A 22,625-nucleotide genomic window follows, 5' to 3' on the forward strand; every position below is an offset into this window, starting at 1 on the left:
TTTAAGAAGTAATATGTTGCAATATGGCATAGTTACTTGAACCAAAGGAAGGGTTGCAATTCTTTAGATGACCTTTGGAAAATAGCAGACACTGGTCAGAATGTCCCAATCAGGAAATTTTGAAATGGCAAGCTTAATCTGTTAATCATAATTACACAGTCATTTTCTGAAATTTCCAGTAGCACTTTAACAAAGATCTTTCACATAACTACTGATCATTTTATTTACTCTTGCAATTCTAAGATAATAATATTTTCCCTATGGCAAGACTGAGACCCAGAGAATTTACAGCTTGCTCAAGGAGGCCCTGCAGCTAGTTGGAGTTAGAATATGGATTTAAATACAGTTTTCTAATACCAAGTCCAATCGATGCTTCTTCAATATAACATAATCAACAACAGAAACTAAAGATATATCATAGAGAAAAAAATTTATAAATGCTTAGATATATTTATAACATAGTGAACATTCAGTAAGATTGATTCCTTAATGTCATTAGGGATTAGAAAAAAAAAGGAATAAGACAGTTATAAATGTCTGGTATAATCTCAAAAGACAAGAATATAAAAGTGAAGACAATATAGAACAGTGATTCTCCAACTTTAACATGCATAAAAAATCACCTGGCAGCCGTAAGTATCTGGTATAGTCTCAAAAGACAATAAATAAAAGCAAAAAGGATACAGGCATTCATTCTCAAACTTATGTACATGAGAATCTTTGAAACTTCAGTATACATTAGAACTTGAAGAGATCCCAAATTTGTATTTCTAACAGCCTTCTAGGCAATACGGATATTGATGGTTCAAGGGACCATACTTTGAGTATCTCTGACACAGCACAGACCTGTGTACATCCATCCCTCCATGTCAGCACACACACACACACACACGAGGTGCATATACTAGTAATGTTAAACGTTGCATAGTGCCAAGTACTGTTTTAAGTGTTAACATAGATTAACTCATTTAATCCGCACAATAATCCTTCAGAGTAGGCATAATTATTAACCCACATTAAATATACGAGGAAAGTTAAGGAACCTTAAAGGTCACACATCTACCAAGTGGTGGAGCTGGGATTTAAACTCTGGCAGTCTGGCTTAGAAGTCTCTGCTTTTTAACTATTACACCATACATCTTTCCCAACAGCTGAAAAGATACTTACCCAAAATTGCAATAAAGAAATTACAATAAAAAATTACGTGCCAGATAGGAACATAAGACAAGATTTTTATGTATATATACACACATATATATTTTATACATATATATTACATACATATAATATTTTGAGTATTGAAAATGTTCTTGCAACCACCTTAAATAATATATGTCTATATCAGGGATTTGTGATTATTAAAATAAATACTTACTGGATGTACTATACAGTTGCATGAAATAAAATGAGATTTTTGAACCAAATATCTTTTCACTGTAATGCAGATAAATCCCTGGAGAGGAGTGTAACTCTCTTGTCTGTGAACACCCTGCCAGCAGTTTGGGGCATTGAATAACTGAAGTCACAGGGTGCTGTTGGTTAGAACATCAACTCTGGGAACTTGGGAAGGCTTCAGGAGCCCCTAGGATTTAATACAGGGCTCCAAAGTCCTCTTCTACTTTGGAGTTACTTAGAACCCCAGAAGCTCAGTGGTGGGGGGGTGTAGTTAGAGAATGGTTTTCCATTCTTTGCAATTTTCACTCAATCTCAGAAAGCTCAGAAGAATTGGCAAGATCCTTCTGAATCTGTGAGTTTCTCAGAAACCTGAGCAGACTCCAGATGTGAACTGTTCACCCACAAGGCCCCAGGACTGGGACCCTTCTCCAGAGGCTGAAATAGCAAAGAAAGCTGCTCAGCTACTAGACGTAGAAATGCTTCAGTCTCGTTTGCCTCAGCCACCTTCTGTTAGGGGCCTTGTACTTGAAGCTGGGGACAGCATTCTTTCTCAGGCACTTCCCACTCCCCAGATTACCGGTAGGACTTTGGCAGCAGTAGAATCAAATCCATTGTGAGTTAAATTGCAGCTTTGATATAAAGCCCTGGAAGCTGTTTTGTTGTTGTTGTTGTTGTTGTTGTTGTTGTTGAGGTTAATTTTTGCTTTTATTTGCCAGTGTAACTTAACTACAGTGGCTAACAAATTTTTTTTACCTAAAAAAGTACATTTTACATCATCACAATCCAACAAACACACACATATATGTATATAACCGAAACCAAAGTTTTGCCAAAAATGTCTACCCTGAGTTTTCCTGTTTTTAAGACTTTTTTTTTTTGAGCAGTTTCAGATTTACAAAATAAAAATGACAGGAAGGTACAGAATTTTCCCATATACCCCCTCTCCACACATATGCATAGTCATTATTTTTATTTACCAGAGTGGTACTTTTTTTTTTTAGCTGAGGATGAACATACACAAGCAGATGTATTTTTAATGTCTCTTTACTAAGTAAGCACTTTGGCTTTATTGAGCATATTTTCTGTTGTGAATGTGAACCTTGCTTTCATCAGAGGCCTACTGCCTTTTATCCTTCAGGTTTCTTAGGATTTCTGATCTGTGGCTGAGTATTGCAGAGATAAGATGGGCCCTCAGAGCCAGGGTGTTACCTTTGGTTTTGGTTTAGTTTAGGATAGACTTAACGTGATATTTTCTATTAGAGTGAAGAAGCAAAACACAAAATCACACACTACTGTTAGCTCTGCATTTCAGTCCCTGTGATTGTTTTCAAGTAATTTAAAAAGAAAGAAAAAGGGAGGAAGGGGGAGGGGAGGAAGAAGGAAGGCAAGCCGGAAAGAAAAGGAAAAAGAAAGAATGAACGCCCAAGCTCAGTTTTCATATTGAGTCTGGTACATTGTGGTGCCCCTCTGAGTTTTGTTTTTGTTTGTTTGTTTGTTTTGAGCATGTGTATTTCACCTGCTGTGACAAAAGAGGCTAAAATATTATTCTGATATTTTTTGTATATGAATGGCAGCAGAAAAAAATTGAAGAAGTTTTTCACATTTGGCAAAATCTGTGCAAACCATTCCTGAAACCATGCATTGCCTTGGTCAGTAGAGATTCATTCTGTTGATAAGCATTTGATTTTTAGGCACTCTTGAAGTTGGGATGATGATTTTTTTTTTCTATATTACTGGAAGTAAAAAACTTGGCTTCTATTGATGGAGCTGTCCAGGACTGGAAAACATTGACAAAGATTCTTTGCTTGACCAAACTTTAGGCAGGCTCCTGAACCTTCTCCTAAGCCCATCTGTGCACGTCTTTGTAAAGTCCAGTTTTACAAGGGCCCTGCTAAGTCAGTTTAACCAGAACCCCTCAGCCTTGATATCTGATCACCCTCGCTATCTCATTCTCATCAATTCCTCATTCTCCACCGTCCCCCAGGTGATGTCTGATCACCCTGGCCTGTATTCAGCAAAGAATCCTGCTGGGTCGGTTTCGCTAGAATCCCCCTTACTGCTGAAGTTTCCTCTTAGTAATTTTCCACCCCCTGACCTCCACCCTGCTCCTTGACTATAAATTCCCGCTTGCCCATGCTGTCTTTGGAGTTGGGTCCATTTTCTCTCCCTCACTGTGAAATCCTTGTATCTATTGCAATGGTCCTGAATAAGATCTGCCTTACCATCTTTAACAAAGATCATTGATTTTTTTTTTTCTTTAACAACATAGGAGGTGTCTTTAGTCTTATAGGCAAAATTTTAACATCGGTAGCCCATGAATGGGCAGGATCTAGTTTTCATAAATGTTTCGTTTGGCTTTAGTTGTGTTTTGAAAATGGAATTAGGTTAAAAATTAGGGGCTATATTGTAAAAATCCAGATTTTTCATTTTTTTGGAAAAAAAATCTAAAGAAATGACAATGTGAGAAAGACAGCTGGCAGAGTCATGGGAGTGGCTGCTTTCTTTGGACTGGGCAGGCCTTCTCTGCCTTCCCCTGGTATCTCTGTGGCTGGCCTCTCTGGCTGTTGTTCTCTGCCTGGGTGTGTAGACATTTGTGTTTGCAATTCCCTCATCACGGCTGACTGATGAGTGAGCACTGTGGTGTTACTATACGTCTCTAAGGATGCTTCCTCACTCACTGTTCTGTATGGAATTATAAGGATATGGAAACTCATAAGAAAAGGGAGAATTATTATGTATAATCTTAAAGGAATATAGATTGACTTTATTCCAGTTCTTATTGCAACAATTTCATGTAGGTTTCATGGAGCTCTGACATTTGTTTGCTTGTGTTTTTTTTTTTAATTAATGATGTGATTTAGATATATCTTAAGAAAGTAACTCACTCAAATGTAATTAAATCACTGAAAAATGAAAATAATGACCTTTGGGAAAATTAACTTTTGGTCAAAGAATGCAAGCTTTCAGAGGATGTTTCTCTGTTTTTTGAGTAGAAGAAGAAATGAATAAAACATCTGCTTCTTAAGTACCTGAAAACATAATTTGATATTTGAATGTGCCTTTATTTTGGCTGGAAAAAAGCAAACAAACAAACAAACAAAAGTGAGTCAAATGTATACCTGAGTGCAAATATTTCTTCCTATAAAGTACACCTTTACTCTGGAAGGAGTCTGTGGTCTCTACCTCTTTTTTCAGTAAGGAAATTATCATAGTAACATCTGTTCTGTGGAAACTGTGTTAGATTGCCTTGTTCGAAGACTCTTAACCATTTACTTGGTTTGGTTTTAAGATTGTGTACTGTGAAGTTTAATTATTACAATGACTGAAAAATGTTTGCCTTTAGAGGATAAGGTGAAAATAATTTGTTCACCTTGACCCTTATGAAGGAAAGGTGAATATAAACTGTATGAATTACACTGAAAGGATTAAGTTAGAAACTGAGCTCTTAAAAAGTTTGAGGTAAACTTTTGACTTAGTTAAGGGTTCATAGGAAAGTTAAGCAATCATTTAGTTTTTTTAAAAATCAATAAAAAAATACTGTCTATGTCTGAATATATGGTGATTCCAAGATATGGATGTTGATCTATTTTTACAATGAGAAGTTTTAAATATATAAAACCTTCAGACATACAGATAAAACAATTAGATATCTATTTACATTGTTAATATATTCATTTCCTTCACATGTGTATTAATCACATATTACATAAACTATTTAGAAATATCACTTCCCCATCTTTACAGTTCATTGACTGATTTTATTAAAATTCTTCATGTGTGATTTGGTACTAAGGACTTTGTCATCACTAAATCCCCTGTTTTGAATTATCTTACCCAGTTTTTCAGAACACATCATTTCTGCCTAAATTTTTTTGAGACTCAGTACTTTTTTGATCAAATATGATTCTGTTACTGTAAACCATATGCCAATTTACAAGCATTATTAGTGTATGGTGGGGGAGGGGAGCGGTTATTTTACAAAATTGTCTTATAGGTGGATACTTTTTTGTTCCCCATCATGTAATCACCCAGAGAAGTGTTCTTTAAAGTTATATTAATAGGCTTTTGCATAATCATATTCAACATTTGCAACTGTTAGAAAAAAATGACTAAATCTGTCTGAAGTTTTTGCTTTAAAAAATGATTTTTATATCTACAAGCATTTAAAGCTAGTAAGAGTCGAGGTTGTTTCAGCCTAATGTGTTTTCCCCAGACAAACTTGTTTTACATAATAAAGTAATACAGGAATTAGGTAAGGATTTGACTGTGACGTGACTCATTCCTGAGAAATAATCTTGAAGAAAGAAAAAAATCTGCTTCATATTTGAACATAAATGATACTTTTTTCCCCCTCCCTTTCAATTATTTCTTAAATTTTTACTAAAGTGCAGCAAAGCATAATAAGGTAGACACTGGAGAAGGGGAGAATCTTATTTAATGGCAAATCAAGGTGAGGTTGTTCATTTTGTGAGACTTTTTTCTTACCCTAATCCGTGTCACAATCATTAAAATATCCATTTCTTAAAGAAATATTTCTATAAAAAAGATAGCGAATGAGAAGATAAAAGAATATACTCTGTGGTAGTCGTTTTCCATAAATGTTTCCATAGTCGAGTAATAGTATTTATGTGGAATTTTTATTAGGAGGTAGCTGGTACTTTGGCAGGAGATATTGTCCTTGTCATTTCCTGATAACCATGAACTACACCATTAACCACAAACTGTAGAAGATGAAAACAGCTGGTGTTTTTATCACAGAGGGTGATGAGGGAGATGATTGAGCTTGGGAATATGAGAAGATTTGGAATTTGTAATGGTTAGTGGTTTCTGTCTTGGCTATTCAATAAAATGCCTAATCTTAGAAATTTAAGAAGATTGAAGTGGTAAATATTTTTACATTTGTATTACCTATGGAAAAATCTATTATTGTAACATTTTACAGAGTAAAGTAACTCACGCTTGCTCTGGGACTTCCAGCTTTGTATGAAAATAGTCTATGTCGTTAAAATACCAAAAATATAATTTGGTGCTACATATATCGGCAATAAATTATACAGGTGATAATAATGATGAATTCTTGTTTTCATCTCTTAACAGTGGAAAGAGTGGAACGAGAAAACCTTTCAGACTATTGTGTTCTGGGCCAGCGTCCAATGCATTTACCAAATATGAACCAGCTGGCATCCCTGGGGAAATCCAACGAACAATCTCCTCATAGCCAAATCCACCACAGTACTCCAATCCGAAACCAAGTGCCCGCGTTACAGCCCATCATGAGCCCTGGTCTTCTTTCTCCCCAACTCAGTCCGCAGCTTGTCAGGCAACAAATAGCCATGGCCCATCTGATAAACCAACAGATTGCCGTTAGCCGGCTCCTGGCCCACCAGCATCCTCAAGCCATCAACCAGCAGTTCCTGAACCATCCACCCATTCCCAGAGCAGTCAAGCCGGAGCCCACCAACTCCTCTGTGGAAGTGTCTCCAGATATCTACCAGCAAGTCAGAGATGAGCTGAAGAGGGCTAGTGTGTCCCAAGCTGTCTTTGCAAGAGTGGCTTTCAACCGCACACAGGTACAGTTAACGTTGAACATCCTAACTAGTGGTTAAGAATAATACTAGGGACAGATTTGTGACAGATCTTAGTTCTTTTTTATCTCTTTAAACACATTTTATGGATCTCAGGACACATTTTATTAGATTAATTAATAACCCTTAGTTCATGAAATACTGTCACCATTGATCATGCTTGGCTGTAATTAATCAGTTTCAGTACTGTAATGAACGTCTGTGAACCCACCACCCAACACAGGACCCAAAATGTTACCAATAACTTGGGTCTGTTTATATGTTCTTCCTCTCAGCATCTTCTCCATCTGCTTTCCCCCAGATGTAACCCTGATCTTGAATTTTGTGGTTATCATTCTTGTTTTCCTTTTTAAGTAGCACTAAAACTATTCATGCCCAATTTATCATTTACCTTGTTTTTTAACTTTATGAAAAGAGTAGCACTATACATCATTTCTGTAATTTTTAATAAACCCTTCAAAATATACAAGTTAGATTTAAGATATTGATAGTGGTAATACATAGTTTACTCATTGTTACACTCAAGAGAATTATATGTCAGTATAATATTAAATGATAAAAAGGTAAACAGTTTATTTATGTATGTCTTAATCTATTGAAGGCTGCTTATAAATAAGAAGTTCTTTGCTACCAGTGCTTAAACATCAGTGTGCATCAGAATTACCTGGAAGGCTGTTAAAACACAGATTGCTGGGCCTAGTCCCAGAGCTTCTGATTCACTAGGTCTAGGATGGGACACAGAAACTTGCATGTCTGACCAGATCCCAGGTGATTTGGTGCTGCTGGTCTAGGGCCAGACTCTGAGAACCACTAATCTAGCTCTTACACAGTCATCCCTTGGTATCCACGAGAGATTGGTTCCAGGACCCCGCTAATACCAAAATCCACAGGTGCAAATACCAAAATCCACGTGCAGGTGTCCAAATCCCTTACACAAAATGGCACAGTACAGTGAATCCTCTCTATCTGTGGATGCAGAATCCACAGATACAGAGGGCCGACTGTATGAGTGATAAACAAGTAAAAGTACCTAAACTTAAGGAGCTAACAATGTAGTAGTGAGAAAAAATGTGTACCCAGATAACTAAGTAAAATGTGAAGTAAGGTGAATAACGTAGGATGAAGTAAGCAATGATTGTAGTGGGCATTCATGAGGATTTGGGGGTCAGGAATACCTACAGAAGAATGAGTATGGTAAGTCTTCAGAGGACAGTGGGTTTAAGTTTAGCCATCCTACTAAATGTAAGGCAAGAAGCCAAGCTCTGTGCAGATGCAAAGATGAGAAGGATCATGGGTGAGTCCATATGTAAACCACTGACTTGAATATGAGGTTACTGGGCAGTTATACTTTGAAGGATAAATAAAACTAAACAGGCAGAGATGGAGAAGAAGGGAATTTTAGGTTGAAAAAATCATAAGAAAAGTTGAGTCAGAAAAATACAGAAATAGTTGGTAGTTGAGAGCAAAGCTAGTGATAAAACTTGAAGGTGGAGTGGGAACAGATCAGAATAGGTCTTAGGGCCATGCCAAGAACTTAAGAACTCTATTTAATAGGCACTGGAATCCACTGAAGTTTTTTTGCAGGGATATGCTATGATCCAATAATCAGAATTGGATCTTAGGAAGATTTTCCTCCCCTTGATGATAGCAAGAGGGTAGGAATAACATTTAGGAGGCTGCCTTAAGTGTCCAGCTGAAATGTGTAGAGGTTTTGAACAAGACTGGTGGCAATGGAGTGGAGATTACAGTCAAAAAGCCTCATGAGAGTACAGTCGACAGAAAGTGCAACCACCTCTAGTAAAGATAACTCGATGGTTGGAGGAAGCTTAAAGTGATTATTTTGGATCGGGCTATTTTGACTTTGAAGAACTAGCAGACTTCTTAAGTGAAGATGTGCAGCAGTCATTGAAAGTAAGAGTTAATGCTAAGAAGAGTTGTCACGGTTGGGGAAGAGATCAGGCATTTATTCACAGAGCCTGGGATTTAAAGAGACAGGGGAATGAGGGGCGAAACCACCACGACTACTCTCACCGGGAAAAGAGACAGAGGAGTCCCAGGAGAGATGGGGGCAGGTGGAGGTAGAAGAAGAGGGCGATGCTGGCCAGAGGATAGAGGACAGGGTGGAGAGTTTCCGGAGGAGACTTGTCCATGTGTGGGAGGCTAAGACGTCTGGGAAGGGGAAGCATAGAACCATGTTATGAAATTTGGCGATTGTTGGGAGAGACCTTTGGCAAACTTCAGGGTATAATTTCATTAGAGTGGTGAAGGCAGGAGCCCGAATTTAGGAGTTAAGGAGTGATTAACTGATGAGAATACAGGAACAGTGGCTGCAAATTACTCTTTCTAAAACTTGGTGTTGAAAGGAGGGTCAGAAGTGGGTTGACAGTTTGAAAGTGATAGGGAGTCAGTTTGAGACAGAAGAATTTGTGAGGCAGTTTGGGGCCTCAGCTAAAGTCAAATAGCATGAACTAGTGATGGAACCAACCACTGTGGTTTGGTAACTGTCTTCGGCCACACTGGAGCTGCCGGAGTAGGAGCAGGGAAGAAACACAGCGGGGTTGTCTGAGGTTTGGTGCTGACAGATCAGGTATGGCAGGAGACCAAGAGGGATGGAATCTCTTGCTCCCTTGACTCTTAACTAATTTATGCATTCTATTATTGACAGGGTCTATTTACATCATTTGGAAATGAGTTTGGAGGTTCGCAGAGGTCTGCACATGTTCCAAACATCACTCCACCACTTTTTCTTGTGACTCAGAGTCCTCAGGCAGCCTTTTTGTGTCCACAGTTATCTGGACTAGGGTTATGAAAAGCTCCGGTCCTTTGGAGCAAGTCTGTTACATACTATCGTAAAACAAAGTGGAAGGATGCATCTTTTAGTCTGTTTTGCAGTTGTGTGTGTGTGTGTGTGTGTGTGTGTGTGTGTGTGTGTATGTGTTCTTTCATCTCTCATTCATGTGCATGAACAGGCATTTCAAGGCTGGCCAACATTTTATTGCTGGTTATTTATACAGCTCCTTTGGATAAGGATAAAATTGAAAGTATGGTTGTATTACTTCGGATTTTAGACTCAAGTAAAGCATACATTTTATCCAAGTAGCATGAAGCATGAGATAAGACTCACAATGAGGCTGGACAAGAGGCAGGCCGTGTTGGTGTGAGGAAATGCTCTGCCAGGGCCTTAGACTCCTGGAGGTCTGTCTTCTTCTGCACAATCCTTTTTGTCTATTTTTTTGGATTAATGATTTTTCTTTGGCATTGCCATCTTTCAAGTGCCAAGTTATAAAAGGTCTAATTGAAACATGGAACACATTTTACTATTTTCCTCTTGCCATTAAATTTGTAAGATGGCTACACCCAGAAAGAAACATTCACTTTCAATCAACATGAACTTGAGTTCATGGGCCAGCCTTGAGGATATCAAATGGAAACTGCGTAGGAATGTATGAGTATTTCCTTTTAAATTTCTGCTTTTAATTTGGGAAAGCTTTTCATCCCTCTGGGATCATAACCTGTTGTGTATAAAGCCCAACCTAATCAAGGTAGATGGTATTGACGGAATGACATAGTTTGAACTTAAGCTGGAGGTCAACAGTCAGATTGTTTCTGCTGTGTATACTGTAGTCACTGATGGTAAGGTTGGACAGCTTGGTTTCACCAGCAGCATTAAGTGGAAAATATGGAGTACTCTGCCCCATGAAACCAACCATGTCTATTCCAAATGTTAGGCTTTTTTTGAGTGGAATCAGAAATGTATGGGTGATACAATAATTTGCCAGCCATAGCAAACAAATAAAAATTAACCTTACAGATAATATGTAAATGAGTTGTTAATCTTTAGATAGAAAAGAATCTCAACATTTGTCTTTCCTTAAAGCAAACAGAATCAGAACCATTTATTTAGATGGACACCTAAGTCTTGTTCCCAGTTGCTTTACAGATACATAGCATATCCTCAGTCCACTGAATATTTTCCAGAAATAGTTCATGATCTGTGTTATTCACTTACTGTCAAATTCAATACTAAGCAGTTTGATTTGTCACGCTGTAGTATGTATTCCTGGATTTGTGCTTGATGATTGGACAAGGAACAAACCTAACAGTTAGTTACTGTGTGTGTCTGTGTGTGCTGCAGAACCAAAATCGCATGTACAACAGTCATAAACAAATCTAGAACTGTAAAAAAAAAAAAGCCTCATTTTTCATGTTTAAGACTTCCAGATGAAAAACTCAAATTCATAATAAATAGCATTTGAAAATAACAGTTCTTCAAAAAGAAAATTACTTTCTATGTCTTATCCATTGCCACTGTAAGTATATAGGAGTTCAGGATTTGCAGGTACAAACTACTGTACATAAAATAGAGAAACAACAAGATCCTACTGTACAGCACAGGGAATTATACTTAATATCTTGTAATACCTATTTTACGAAAAGAATATAAAAAATAATATATATCTATATGTATAATTGAATCACTATGCTGTACACCAGAAACTAACACAACATCGTAAATCAACTATACTTCGATTAAAAAAAAAAGTTACACTTGGGGAAAAAAGTGTATAAGTTGGTGATGTAAAATAACATAATTGAGGGAATAGAGCTGTATTTCCAAGAACTTACTTTTTAATGAATTTTTATTTTGATTAATATGTCTTTTAAAGACATAAAATACATTTGTTTGATACAGTGATCACCCACCCACACTTCACGACAAAGTCATAACTTCCACCGGAGTCAGAGATAGACAGCCTTTGGCCTATCTGATTTATTAATTTTTCCTTTTACATTTTTCTGTTGGTTTGCCAATACAAACACATACTGTCCAAGCTAAGAACAGAAGTGAAGTCATTTGTTGGACAAGGGAAACAGCGCATCTGAGATCATGCCATGTCGGAATACTGAATCTTCAGCAGGGGCCTGAGGCCGATGTAGTTCCAGATGCAGGGAGGGCTGCAGAGCGTCACATCCTGCCGGCGCCCTCAGCAGGGGAGGAGCCTATTATTGTCATTATGACCTTATATAAAATATTCTCTGAGCACCATCACTTTCTTCCTTGCTATTCTTCGGAAAGAAATGGTTAGCCCTACTTTTCATGTCTCTGAAGACTTTTATGACAAAGGGGACCTTATCAGAATAAAAAGATAAAAGTGGTATTTTCTGACTTGGTCATTAGTATTCAGGCAATCCTATGATACATTTCTAAGCATTGCCATTACCTAGGGTCACAAAGAGTTTTGGAATGGTCAATACACCAGAGGGGGCTGAGGCAGTTAGGAAGTATGCTCTGTTTTCCAAGCCCCGCTCCTCCCCCAGGACCCTCCCCTCCCCTCCCCACCCACTGCCTCATGACTTCTAAAAGCCGGCGGGTCTGCTGGTTGGCTCTCCGTTCGCCTCAGGCTACTGGGTTTTGCTTGGCTCGCACTGGCAGAGAGCTGGAAATGCTCAGTTGATGTCCGATAGGTGCAGGCGGGTGGAAGCCCAGCCTCCTGCCTTCTGTAGCAGGGCCAGCGCTGAAGTGTGACTTCCACTCCAGAGCTCCCTGCAGGATCATGCTGAGGCTGGGACTTTGCTTGGATTTCTTCCCTCCTCTGGCCTGCTTCTCCCACTCCCTCATGGTTCCCTCAGAAGCACTTCCTGGATAAATCACTTGCACGGGAATCTTTATCTCAGGATGTGCTTTTTATGACAGATCACAGACCAAGGTCATTGCTAGTCTAACTGGCATTTGATTATGTCACAGGACAGTAGCTTGGATAAAACGTGTCTTCAGTTTTTGCCTACTACCTTCACAAATCTAAAGCAAGATGTTATTATGGGAATAGTGTAGAAGTTTTTATTGTACTACTTTGTTTTGAAAATATTATCAGTATTGTTCATAAATCATTAGCAAGATATTATTAGGGAAACAGTATAGAATTTTTTACTGTAGTACTTTCTCTTGAAAATATTGTCACTACTGTTACTTTAAACTGAGTCCCCTGAGTTCAACGGGCTGAGACTGGTATTAGCCAGATTTAGTTATGGACATTGAATATGGGGTCAGAGGGTTTAAAGGGATGAGGGAGAGAGACAGAGAGACAGAGAGATGGAAACAGACATCGGATATGAGGCCCTATGAGATCTTTCAGACTTGATTCAAGTGAAAGCCATCCTTACTGAGTCCCAAAGGTGAATTATGTGATTTATGTGAATTTCAGGGTAGCTCTGCTTCTAGGCTCTGCCCCATCTCCAGTGCTCTGTCAGTGCTGCACGTGGGTCTGTTAGACTGATAATTTCTGGAAGTAATAGGACCAGTGCTCTGTCAGGATTTTTTTTTTTTTTTGCATAGTTATTTTCCCTTGCTTCTGTCGTGAATTTATTTTCGTGTTAGCACACTTTCACTTATCAGTCCTATAGACATGAAATAAGTTGCTTGGCTGTTTACTGTGTTTACATCTTTGCATTTTGACAGCTTGGTTATAAATCCTGACCCTAAGCATTCTTTTACCCCTTGTCACTTTATGGACTTAAAAAATTAATCGGAGGCTTATGACAGTATGAAAAGGTTTATGACAGTATTTTACAAGACTTAATATTACCAAGGGAGGGTTGTGGGATGTCCACTGACCTATAATAAGAATGGTTTCATGAAATATGTACAGTGAATCTTCCTTAATAGATAAACTATTCTCTAATTTATTTAAAAATCCAATGACCTACATATTCATATGTTCAGAAATCCCCCACTTACTAACATTGTTTCTCCTTTGAGACCTTCCATCTGAGCAAATCTGTTAAATGAAGTAGAGGAAGCTTTGATCCAAACTAGGCTAAATCCCTGCCGCATGTGAACGGGAGCATTAGAATGCCAGAAAAGGGAATTCAGGTGTGATTCTTGCCCCGTCTCTGCACCGCTAGCCCCCTTACCTTGAAGGTGGGGTTCAGGAAGCATCCTTACACAAGGAATTGGCAATAAGAAGTGTGTATCATTTGAAAACGAGACCTTTGCCACATTCATTATTTACATAGTATAGTTGTTTTTCTTTTCCCTCTGGCAGGTTATGCCATAACTCAGGAAGTTCAGCCTCATTTTGTCTCTCAGGTAGCTCTCCTGAGCCAATTCTTCAAATCGTGTTTTCAGCAGAAGCCGTATGTATTTTTCAAAATGTGCTTTTCTTCTGTAACAGTAAGATCTCTAATTTGGTATCTTGCTCCTTCTTCAGTTCGGTGAAAAAATCAGAGGTACACAATTTGCAACCTTTTGTCAAAGACCTTTTTTGAGCAAGCTGTTTATCCTGGTCGTATCTGATAGAGGAGAGGGTTTTTTTTAATCCTTGGGAAACTCATTTGGGTGACCTGTCCTTATTTGACTACTTTTTATTTCTTAAGCGACTTTGCTGTTTACTTATCAAAGTTACATCATTTGAAGAAACTTTAAAGCCAGGGTCATAAATACAATTTATGAAGCCACTCAGCAACTGGAGAATGTTTTCAACAGATTGGAAAATTAAATTGAATGATGTATCAGAAAAATTGGCAGTAAGGTCAACAGCTAGTAATGTAAATGTCTTTGTGTGAAATGAACATGGATTTTGCTTTTATGCTTTATTGGCATTGTGTTTATAGTATATGCCCACCCATGTTATTAAGGTTAAAAATGTCTAAGGACTTGCTAAACATTGTATTTCGAAGTGGCACAGTTAGGAAGAGATGTGTAACGATAAAATGAAAATTTTAGCAACCAAAATATTTGGAAGTCTGGCTTTAGTGTGTTACCAGTTATTTGGGGGGGGGGGGGCTGGGGAGGAGAAACTTTTAACTTAGTGTTTGATTTATACATATTGTTAGCCAAAGGTAGGCATGATTTAATTACATGTACAGTTTACATTTGTAGAAATCTTGACCTCCAAGATACTCAGAATTCTTTCTCAGCTGACCTCTGGTCTCAGTCATTATTTCTAGGCACTCAGCAGTTCTTGCAGGAATAGGAGACAATGTAAATCCAGGGGGCTTGACTCCATGGTCCAGTGAACTGGTTATAAAATGACAAGGAAACCTGTGAGAAAAAGGAAGTCCACCCACCGAAAGATGGGCTGTAAATATGAAATGCTGCAGATCAGGCATGAACATGTTATTGGGTTTTGAAGCAAATAATATACCCTCTTTTGATTTCAACATTAAATTAATAAAGTAGGAAAAGATGGCCCAGCTTGCTTCATAAAATAGGCACTCTTTCATTTCAGAATCACTGGCTTGAATTCATAGATTTAAAGATTATAATAATATTAATATGTCCCAGGATGGCAGTATCTCAAAGTTACTCAGTGACTTCAGGAGGGCCCTCTAGATAGTGGTCTCAATTTAGTCCCTCCTGTGCGTGTAAAGACTATTGTTAATTAGCACCTTTTAGGCAATTTCAGCCAAAAGGTGTGGGGGAGATGCTGGCTCTGTTTGTGTTCTGGGTAAAGAGTAGGTTGACTCGGTAGCTGTCGAGCGTGTATAACCCTATTCCCTTTCCTAAATCTAACAGAAACAGAAAATTTTATGTAAAAAATACAAAGACTCCCTTTGTCCCCTTCACGGTACTTGTACCAAAGAATCAGAGGAAGCAAACATCATTCTGTCTGTTCCTTTCATCCCTGGCCCGTGTGCAAAAGTCCTTAAATATTAGTTATTGGACTATCATAGAAAATTCAAGTTTTTCCATTTTTACTGAAAAAGACTGCCTTTTGATGATGGTTTTTCCAAGCTTTTGTCACTGCTCTAACAACAGTGGTTGACTCATTTCACACAGACAAGAAGTCTCTGTCTTAAATAAGGTATTTCACCTCCAGTGAGCGTCTCAGCAGAGACCTCCACTTTTAGTGGGGAAACCTACTGTTTCACGACTTAACTAGTTTCTCCAAGTCCTGAGTGTTATTTATACTTAAGGTAGAATTTTTATGGAAGAAATATAAGGAAACACTAGCTTTAGATCCCGTTATTTACATACATTTCACCGTTGCTTATGCAAAATAATAATAAAAAAATACATAGAGGAGTCCCTTCACGGCCATTGATTGAAGTGATGACCATTTGGCGTGGGATTAAGTGCATGTTTGTTCCAATAAAGTGAATTAAGTTTAAAGGCCATATATTCTGTGAGAAAAATAAAACTGAATCAGTTTGAAGCCAAATGGAAATGACAAGGTTGTTTAAATTCTACCTGCAAGTTTTGTGCCTAAAATTATTCCTGTAGACATCAGTAGTGACTTTTAAACTTCTCTAACTGCAACACTCAGTAAGAAATAATTTTTACATCATGACTGGTACACACTCACACATTTGTGCATATATGTATGTATTTTGTCTTGAGCTCTATCTCATTTCCAACTATAGCTTTATCTATCTGTGTATTTCTTTCTTTTTTTTTTTTTTAATTGAAGTACCGTCAGTTACAGTGTATCGATTTCTGGTGTACAGCACAATGTCCCAGTCATGCGTTATCTGTATATTCTTCATGAAAGAAAAAAAAACCTTCATGAAGCAATACAAGTATGAAGCACTGTGGTAATTTCTAATCTATTTAATTGCATTGTGTTATAAAAAACTAGTTATAATGTGCTAAATTGATTTTATCATCCAGTAATAATTATGACCCATGTTTAAACAATGATACAGATTAAGGCTGATTCTTAAAGTTATTTATGGAAGGAAAATGGTTTTACTTTCATGAAGTGTAAATGAATATCTTAGTTTACTGCTATCCTGAATATCCATATGGTCATTTCACTTTATATAAGTTATTAAATTTTTCTTTGCCGTCTCCGCTATCTCAAATAACTTTAATTATTCTACTTCCTACAATTTATTTATTCGTTTTTTTTTTTTTTTGCCTTCTGTAGGGGAAGACATTTAGCAAAATACAAGCAGAAGACCTTGAGTATTTGAAGTTGCAAATTTAAAATAAGAATTATACTTTGATGTTAGTTCTGTATTTATCTGTTCACTTAACAAATATTTATTAAGAATTCAGAGACTATGCTAGGCTTATAATGAGGGCTAACATTTATTGAACAATTAACATATATCAGGTACAGTGACGAGCTCTCTAGGGAACCCTCTGCGGGAAGTGCAATTAATTATCTTAATTTTACAGGTGAGGAAACTGTGCCATAGGGAGATTAATTAATCCTTGTCCTACTGAAGCCCAAGTTTGAACCCAGCAATTCTGACTTCAGAACTCTTACTCATAAACACTTGATTCTCAATCATTTCTGCCATCACTGAGCAGAAGATGAAAGACATAACCCCTCCTTCAAGGAGGTACAAGGAGTGAACAGACTTTTAAACTGGTAATCCCACTGTGGTATAATAAGTACTGTGATGTATCACATGTGCTGTGTGAGAACAGATGCTTTTGACCTTGGACGTGATTGACGTTAATGCAGAAAATGTTCAGCAAGAAAAAATAATGTTTTATAATTGTTTTAAGACAGAGTCAACTCATATGTTAATAGATTACTTTTCTTATATCTGAATACATTTGATACATTTGTAATATAAATAGGCAATAAATGTATGTTTTTGTTTTGTTTTGTTTTTTGAAAGCACTATTTTTGCCAATGTTTTGACAAAGTAGCCAAAGCTAGTAAATTTTTGGGGAAGTTTGCCAACAGTTGTTTCACAGAATACTCATGGAAACTAGGAGTAGCCAGGGCCCAGCACTTTGCGAATGCACCAATCATGGTGCCAGGTTCCTGAGGTGTTAGTAGAAACCATCTATGTGCCCAGAGCTGAGAACACCACTGGTAAATGCTTCCAAAAGGAACCTGTTCGATTATGTATTTGCTTTTGCTTTTCGTTGCTAGTGTGTTTAGAAAACTTTGACTTAAATTGTGCACAGCATCCCCATTCCAGTACCTGAGACTTCCTAAAGACAAGGAAGGAGGGATAAGAAGGAAAATGAGATGGGACTGTTCATCTCATTGCATCTCTCATTGCATAGATTAGGTAGGTGAAAAAAGTAACGTTGCCAGGAATCTGGTTTGGGCTGAGTGCCCCCACTGTGCATGCTCACATGTGGTTTGGACAGGGGGACTGCAGTTACGAAAGCACAGACTGCTTTGGTTTCAGGAATGTTCTGTTGCACCTACTCACTTTGTGCTGCATGCTTGCTGTGTTCTGATGTGTCAGGTGGCACACGGGAAGTTTTATTATATATACTAGAAAGAAAGTAGTCTGTGAGGGAAGTGTTTCATTTAATAAATTGCAAATTTGGGGTATGTAGAATATTTGTTCTAAAGTAGAGTTTACATGGCCCCAGATTTCAGTATTGTAACCTATTGTTTTCAATAGGTTGAATGAGAAGATGTTGAGTATAATGTGAGTCAGGCTTTTAATATGTGGTCTGTCAGGGCCTGCTCATGGCTGTTGAGCAAAGATAGGGCTCCCACTTCCCAGAAAAATGAAACATATGCCTTTGGTGCTTTTTTAGAGTCCTGTGTTCCTGTATATCCACAACTAACCACTTAGCACCAAATGTGCAGATTCTGCTCCCAAGGAGTTTGCTACATGATGGGAGGAAGGGGTTTTATAGTCACACAAAGTAAAAGATGGTAAGCGTCATAGATATGAGCTAGAACTAGTGTCATCTCTGTTCAAAGGAGGGAGAAACTATTGCCGGCTGCAGTGTGTATATATGTACACATATATACACAGTCTCATAGTGCATTGCAGAATACATCTCTACAGCAACAGCATTTGTCTGCAAATGTTACTTTTGTATATGCGTTTATATTTGCAGAGGACATTAATTCCCTTAAGATGCTCAGTTCCATCCACCCCCATTCTACAAAGGTGCTATATAGATAGGCTGTCTTTCCTAATAAAGAAATATTGTAATAAAAGAGAGGTTTTTATTAAACTAATGCAATAACGACATTTTCTTTGAGGATTTAACACATCATTTTTAATAATAAAAATCAAATTGTCATTGTTGTGCCCTGTATACCTTTTATTCAAATCAGACTAAGTACTCTGGCTTCGTGGCTAAGCAGTGCTGTGGGGGGTGACGGGGGGAAAGGGTATTTTTAGCATAGCACAAATGAATTTCAGCAGTCAGCTTCATAGTGGGGTTGTACATTATGAATAGGGGACCCAGGGAAACCTGTTTATATTCGTGAGCAGGGGGGAAAATGCCTCTCAGGAGTGCCTAGAAGGAAATGAGATTGGAGATTAGAAGAGAACCGATTCTGTTAGGACAGCTTTCAGTGGTAGGATGTCAATAGTCTGTTCAGCCAAGCAGCTGAATTCACAGCTTCAACTTACTGTGCATTCACCACTGAAATCAGAGAGTTCACTTTGTATGATTAGTTTAAGAATTTGGCATCACCTGGTTTTCTTAAGAGGATACCAATTTTTGGCTCTCAGGTCAGCAGGAACCAGACATTTCAGAATTGTGTAGAAGTTTAGGTTGACCGATAAGCCTGCAAAAGGGATGCTGAAACGTGGAGAGTGCTTTTAGAGGGAACTGTGTGATAGACAGGTCATGCTCTGTGGCCCATATGGATGCCAAAGTCCCTTCCACCTCTGACCCCCTGTGATTTTAATCTGTAAAATGAGGGTATATGTGCCTTTTAACCTTGCTGATTGATTATGACATCACTTGCTTAAAGCAGTATATAATTATGAACTAAAGTATATTTTCAGACTACTACAAAGTAAGTATGTTTCAACTCACACATCCTTAAAGAGATGTAACTTTATTTCTAATATCCACTTTTGTTCAGATTGGAACCTAACACTTTCAAACTATAATATGCTATGAGATATATATCTATATCTATATATATATATATATATATATACATATAAATGATAAATGAGTATTTTAGGGGTAAGTTACTTCAGAGATATATGTTACAATAAATATGTGAACAGACATTACAAAATGAAAACAGTCTCTGGCTAGTTTGAGGCTTTTTCCAAAAAGAAACACTGGGTTTGCTGGGCCATTTTTTTCCATACACACCTGGTGTATATCACTTTAAAAAATAAATTATGCCTCATTAAATTACAATTAAATGGAATCATGATCATTTGTTTTTCTGGAAGGAAGATGTTTTGCATATTGAAAGCCTAATTTGTTGCAGGTGACAAAAAGGCTGAACAGATTATCTAGTATCACTTCATTTGGGAGGTAATGTTTGTTGGTTAGTTTGTGTATACTCCAGTAGTTCAGAATTATATTAATGTGGACTGTATTATTTTCACTTCAAAAAGTCTTCTACCACTTTATCGGTTTTTACACTCTTTTTCTTTTTTTTTTTTTAAGCTCTTAAGGAAGCAGAAGCTTCTCTTGGTATTCTGGATTAGTCATGCTCTTTCTTTTTGTTCCAGTGTTCCAGTACTGTCCGATCACTCGTTCGCCCTTCCCCTTTGCCTGGTCGCACCACTATCCCTATATCCATGTACTATGTATATTTTGAATCTCAGCCAGGTTAAGTCCCACTTCTTCCAAAACGTTTTCCCTGAGTCCTATAGTTAGCAATAATTTCACCCTCTCTTAAACTGAGATGGCACTGGTTTTATCTGAAATTTATGACACTTGTCATCTTTTACATTGTGCTTCTATGAACCATCATATAGTAAACTCCTTGGCAGCAGAATCTATGTCTTAGTAATCTTCCTATTCCTTTCTGAGCTTTGTACCAAGTTGTAAATAAGAAATGAATTAATAGACTGATCTGTCATTCTTTGGTAATAGGTATATTGCATTTGGGGGCCCTCTAGATAATCAGTGGGAGATATAGCCTAATCTTAGAGAATTACAAATATCTGAGAGCTGTGAAGAGCAGATACCTGTTAAATCTAGACAGTAATCACTTTATGAGTTGTTCTCAGCCCCAAAGAGGCCTGGGAGGTCTGATGGGCTCAGGCTCAGTGTTCCTAAAACCTGGCCAAGGCTTTGGTTCTCTTCTTGCTCTCTTAAAGGATTAAGAGCCCATCAAAAGCAGTTTCTCACCCATCTCAGATGAGGCCTCAAGGGCTAGTGCAGAAACTTGGAAGTCAGTTTTATAGAGCCAGTCACATTGTTTCCCAAACTTGTCTGAGAGTATCAGTGTGTATTTTGCACATTAACAATTTGGAACAAACGATATGAATTGTTGTCTACAGCCATACCACCCTGAACGCGCCCGATCTTATCTGATCTTGGAAGCTAAGCAAGGTCAGGCCTGGTTAGTACTTAGATGGGAGAATGATGTGAATTATTAAAAAAAATGTGGGAATGATAATAACGTAAATAAGAAAGCTCATCAACAGAAATTGCAGGTTCAGAAACTCTAAGGTCATTTAAGTTGTTGCAAATAAATATTATGAAAGTATTAGAAATAATAAGCATGTGAATTTTTTATTTAAAAAATTAGCCCAAATTCTTAATTTTGTCTATAGAGGTAGCCTGTATTAGCAACCAAGCTAGATGGCTTTATATTCTCTCTTGTGCTTTGAATTATTTTGCTTTTATTGAATTTTCAGCCAACCTTGTATGTCCTTTGCTGATGTTGGAAATAACATGGAGCTTACAAAATCTTCCATTAAGAGGCTAGGGAGAAGGCCAGTTCGAGGCTCATTTTGCCCGAGCCTCTTCTCTTTTCAGTAACCTGTAAGCCAAGAGCTATTGCGGAAGGTGTCTTTCTGTCCTGTGCAGAGGTTCCGTCTACTCCTTTCCAGTCAACACGTTTCCTGGTCGTATATAACCCCAGCTAACGCCACGAGGGAAACTGGTGTGAGCTCTCCCTTGGGAAGGCTCTGTTGCCTATGATGAGGAAAATGCTTAATGACCACTTTACTCTATACTTGCAATATGTTTTAATAAGATTACTGATATGAAATTTTAATAAGCCGTCTCCTAGTTAATTTATTAATTTCCCTCAGTTTTCACACTCTCAATATTCATGACCTTTCTATTCATAAAAGTACATCTTTTCTCGGTGCCCAGGTGCCATGCCACGTTCTCTCTATCTCAGGCTGCATAATGGGAGTGTCCAAGTGACACCTCCTGCCTGGCTGGTTGATATTTAAAATGCCAGACAAGAGTGGCAAGGGCTTTAGAAATATTTATGTAAGATAAATGATTAATTTATGTTCTATTCAAGACAGCTTCAATATGATAAACATTTCCTTATCTTGATAATTAGATGGGGTGATTTGTGGCATATTAAAGTTATACCATACATTTTCGTCTGTTTTTCTGTTCCCCTAGAGTGATTTTAAACTAACTAAATAAACTTGCTTTACATTTATGAGCCTGCAGAATTTTGACTATATTTTTCAAAATCCCAGTTTAAACAGTTAAAAGGACATAAATAACCGAAATGAAAAAAAGACTCAACAAAACAACTAAAACTCTTCTTGGGCCCACCAGTTAGCCACTTGTTATTGAAAATGTCTGAGGTAGAAAGAATCTGCTTTGGGACCATGGCTACACAGATGAGACTTTAAGTAAATAATTTAGAACAGTGTTCTCATTCTCTGGGGCAATACATGGAGGCGGCACTGGCCACCTTGTTGGTTTGAGACTTTATCTTCAATTAGGCGAATGAAACAGAGGCAACAGTATGTTCCACCGGCCCCTTAAAATACAAATATTGTGTGTCATTCACTTCAGAAATGATGCTG

At 37.7% G+C, this 22,625-nt stretch overlaps 1 protein-coding gene across 4 annotated transcripts in view; it reads left to right on the top strand.

The window, feature by feature from the left end:
* Positions 1–22,625, top strand: part of SATB2 (SATB homeobox 2) — a 179,764-nt gene that overhangs the window by 99,492 nt on the left and 57,647 nt on the right. For all 4 annotated transcript variants that reach the window (XM_032480114.1, XM_032480113.1, XM_032480116.1 and 1 more), the window contains one exon: positions 6,493–6,965. In XM_032480114.1, coding sequence (XP_032336005.1) covers positions 6,493–6,965 — 473 coding nt within the window. The remainder of the gene's footprint in view (positions 1–6,492; positions 6,966–22,625) is intronic.

Source organism: Camelus ferus, chromosome 5 (assembly GCF_009834535.1).
Source record: "Camelus ferus isolate YT-003-E chromosome 5, BCGSAC_Cfer_1.0, whole genome shotgun sequence".
Taxonomy (NCBI): domain Eukaryota; kingdom Metazoa; phylum Chordata; class Mammalia; order Artiodactyla; family Camelidae; genus Camelus; species Camelus ferus.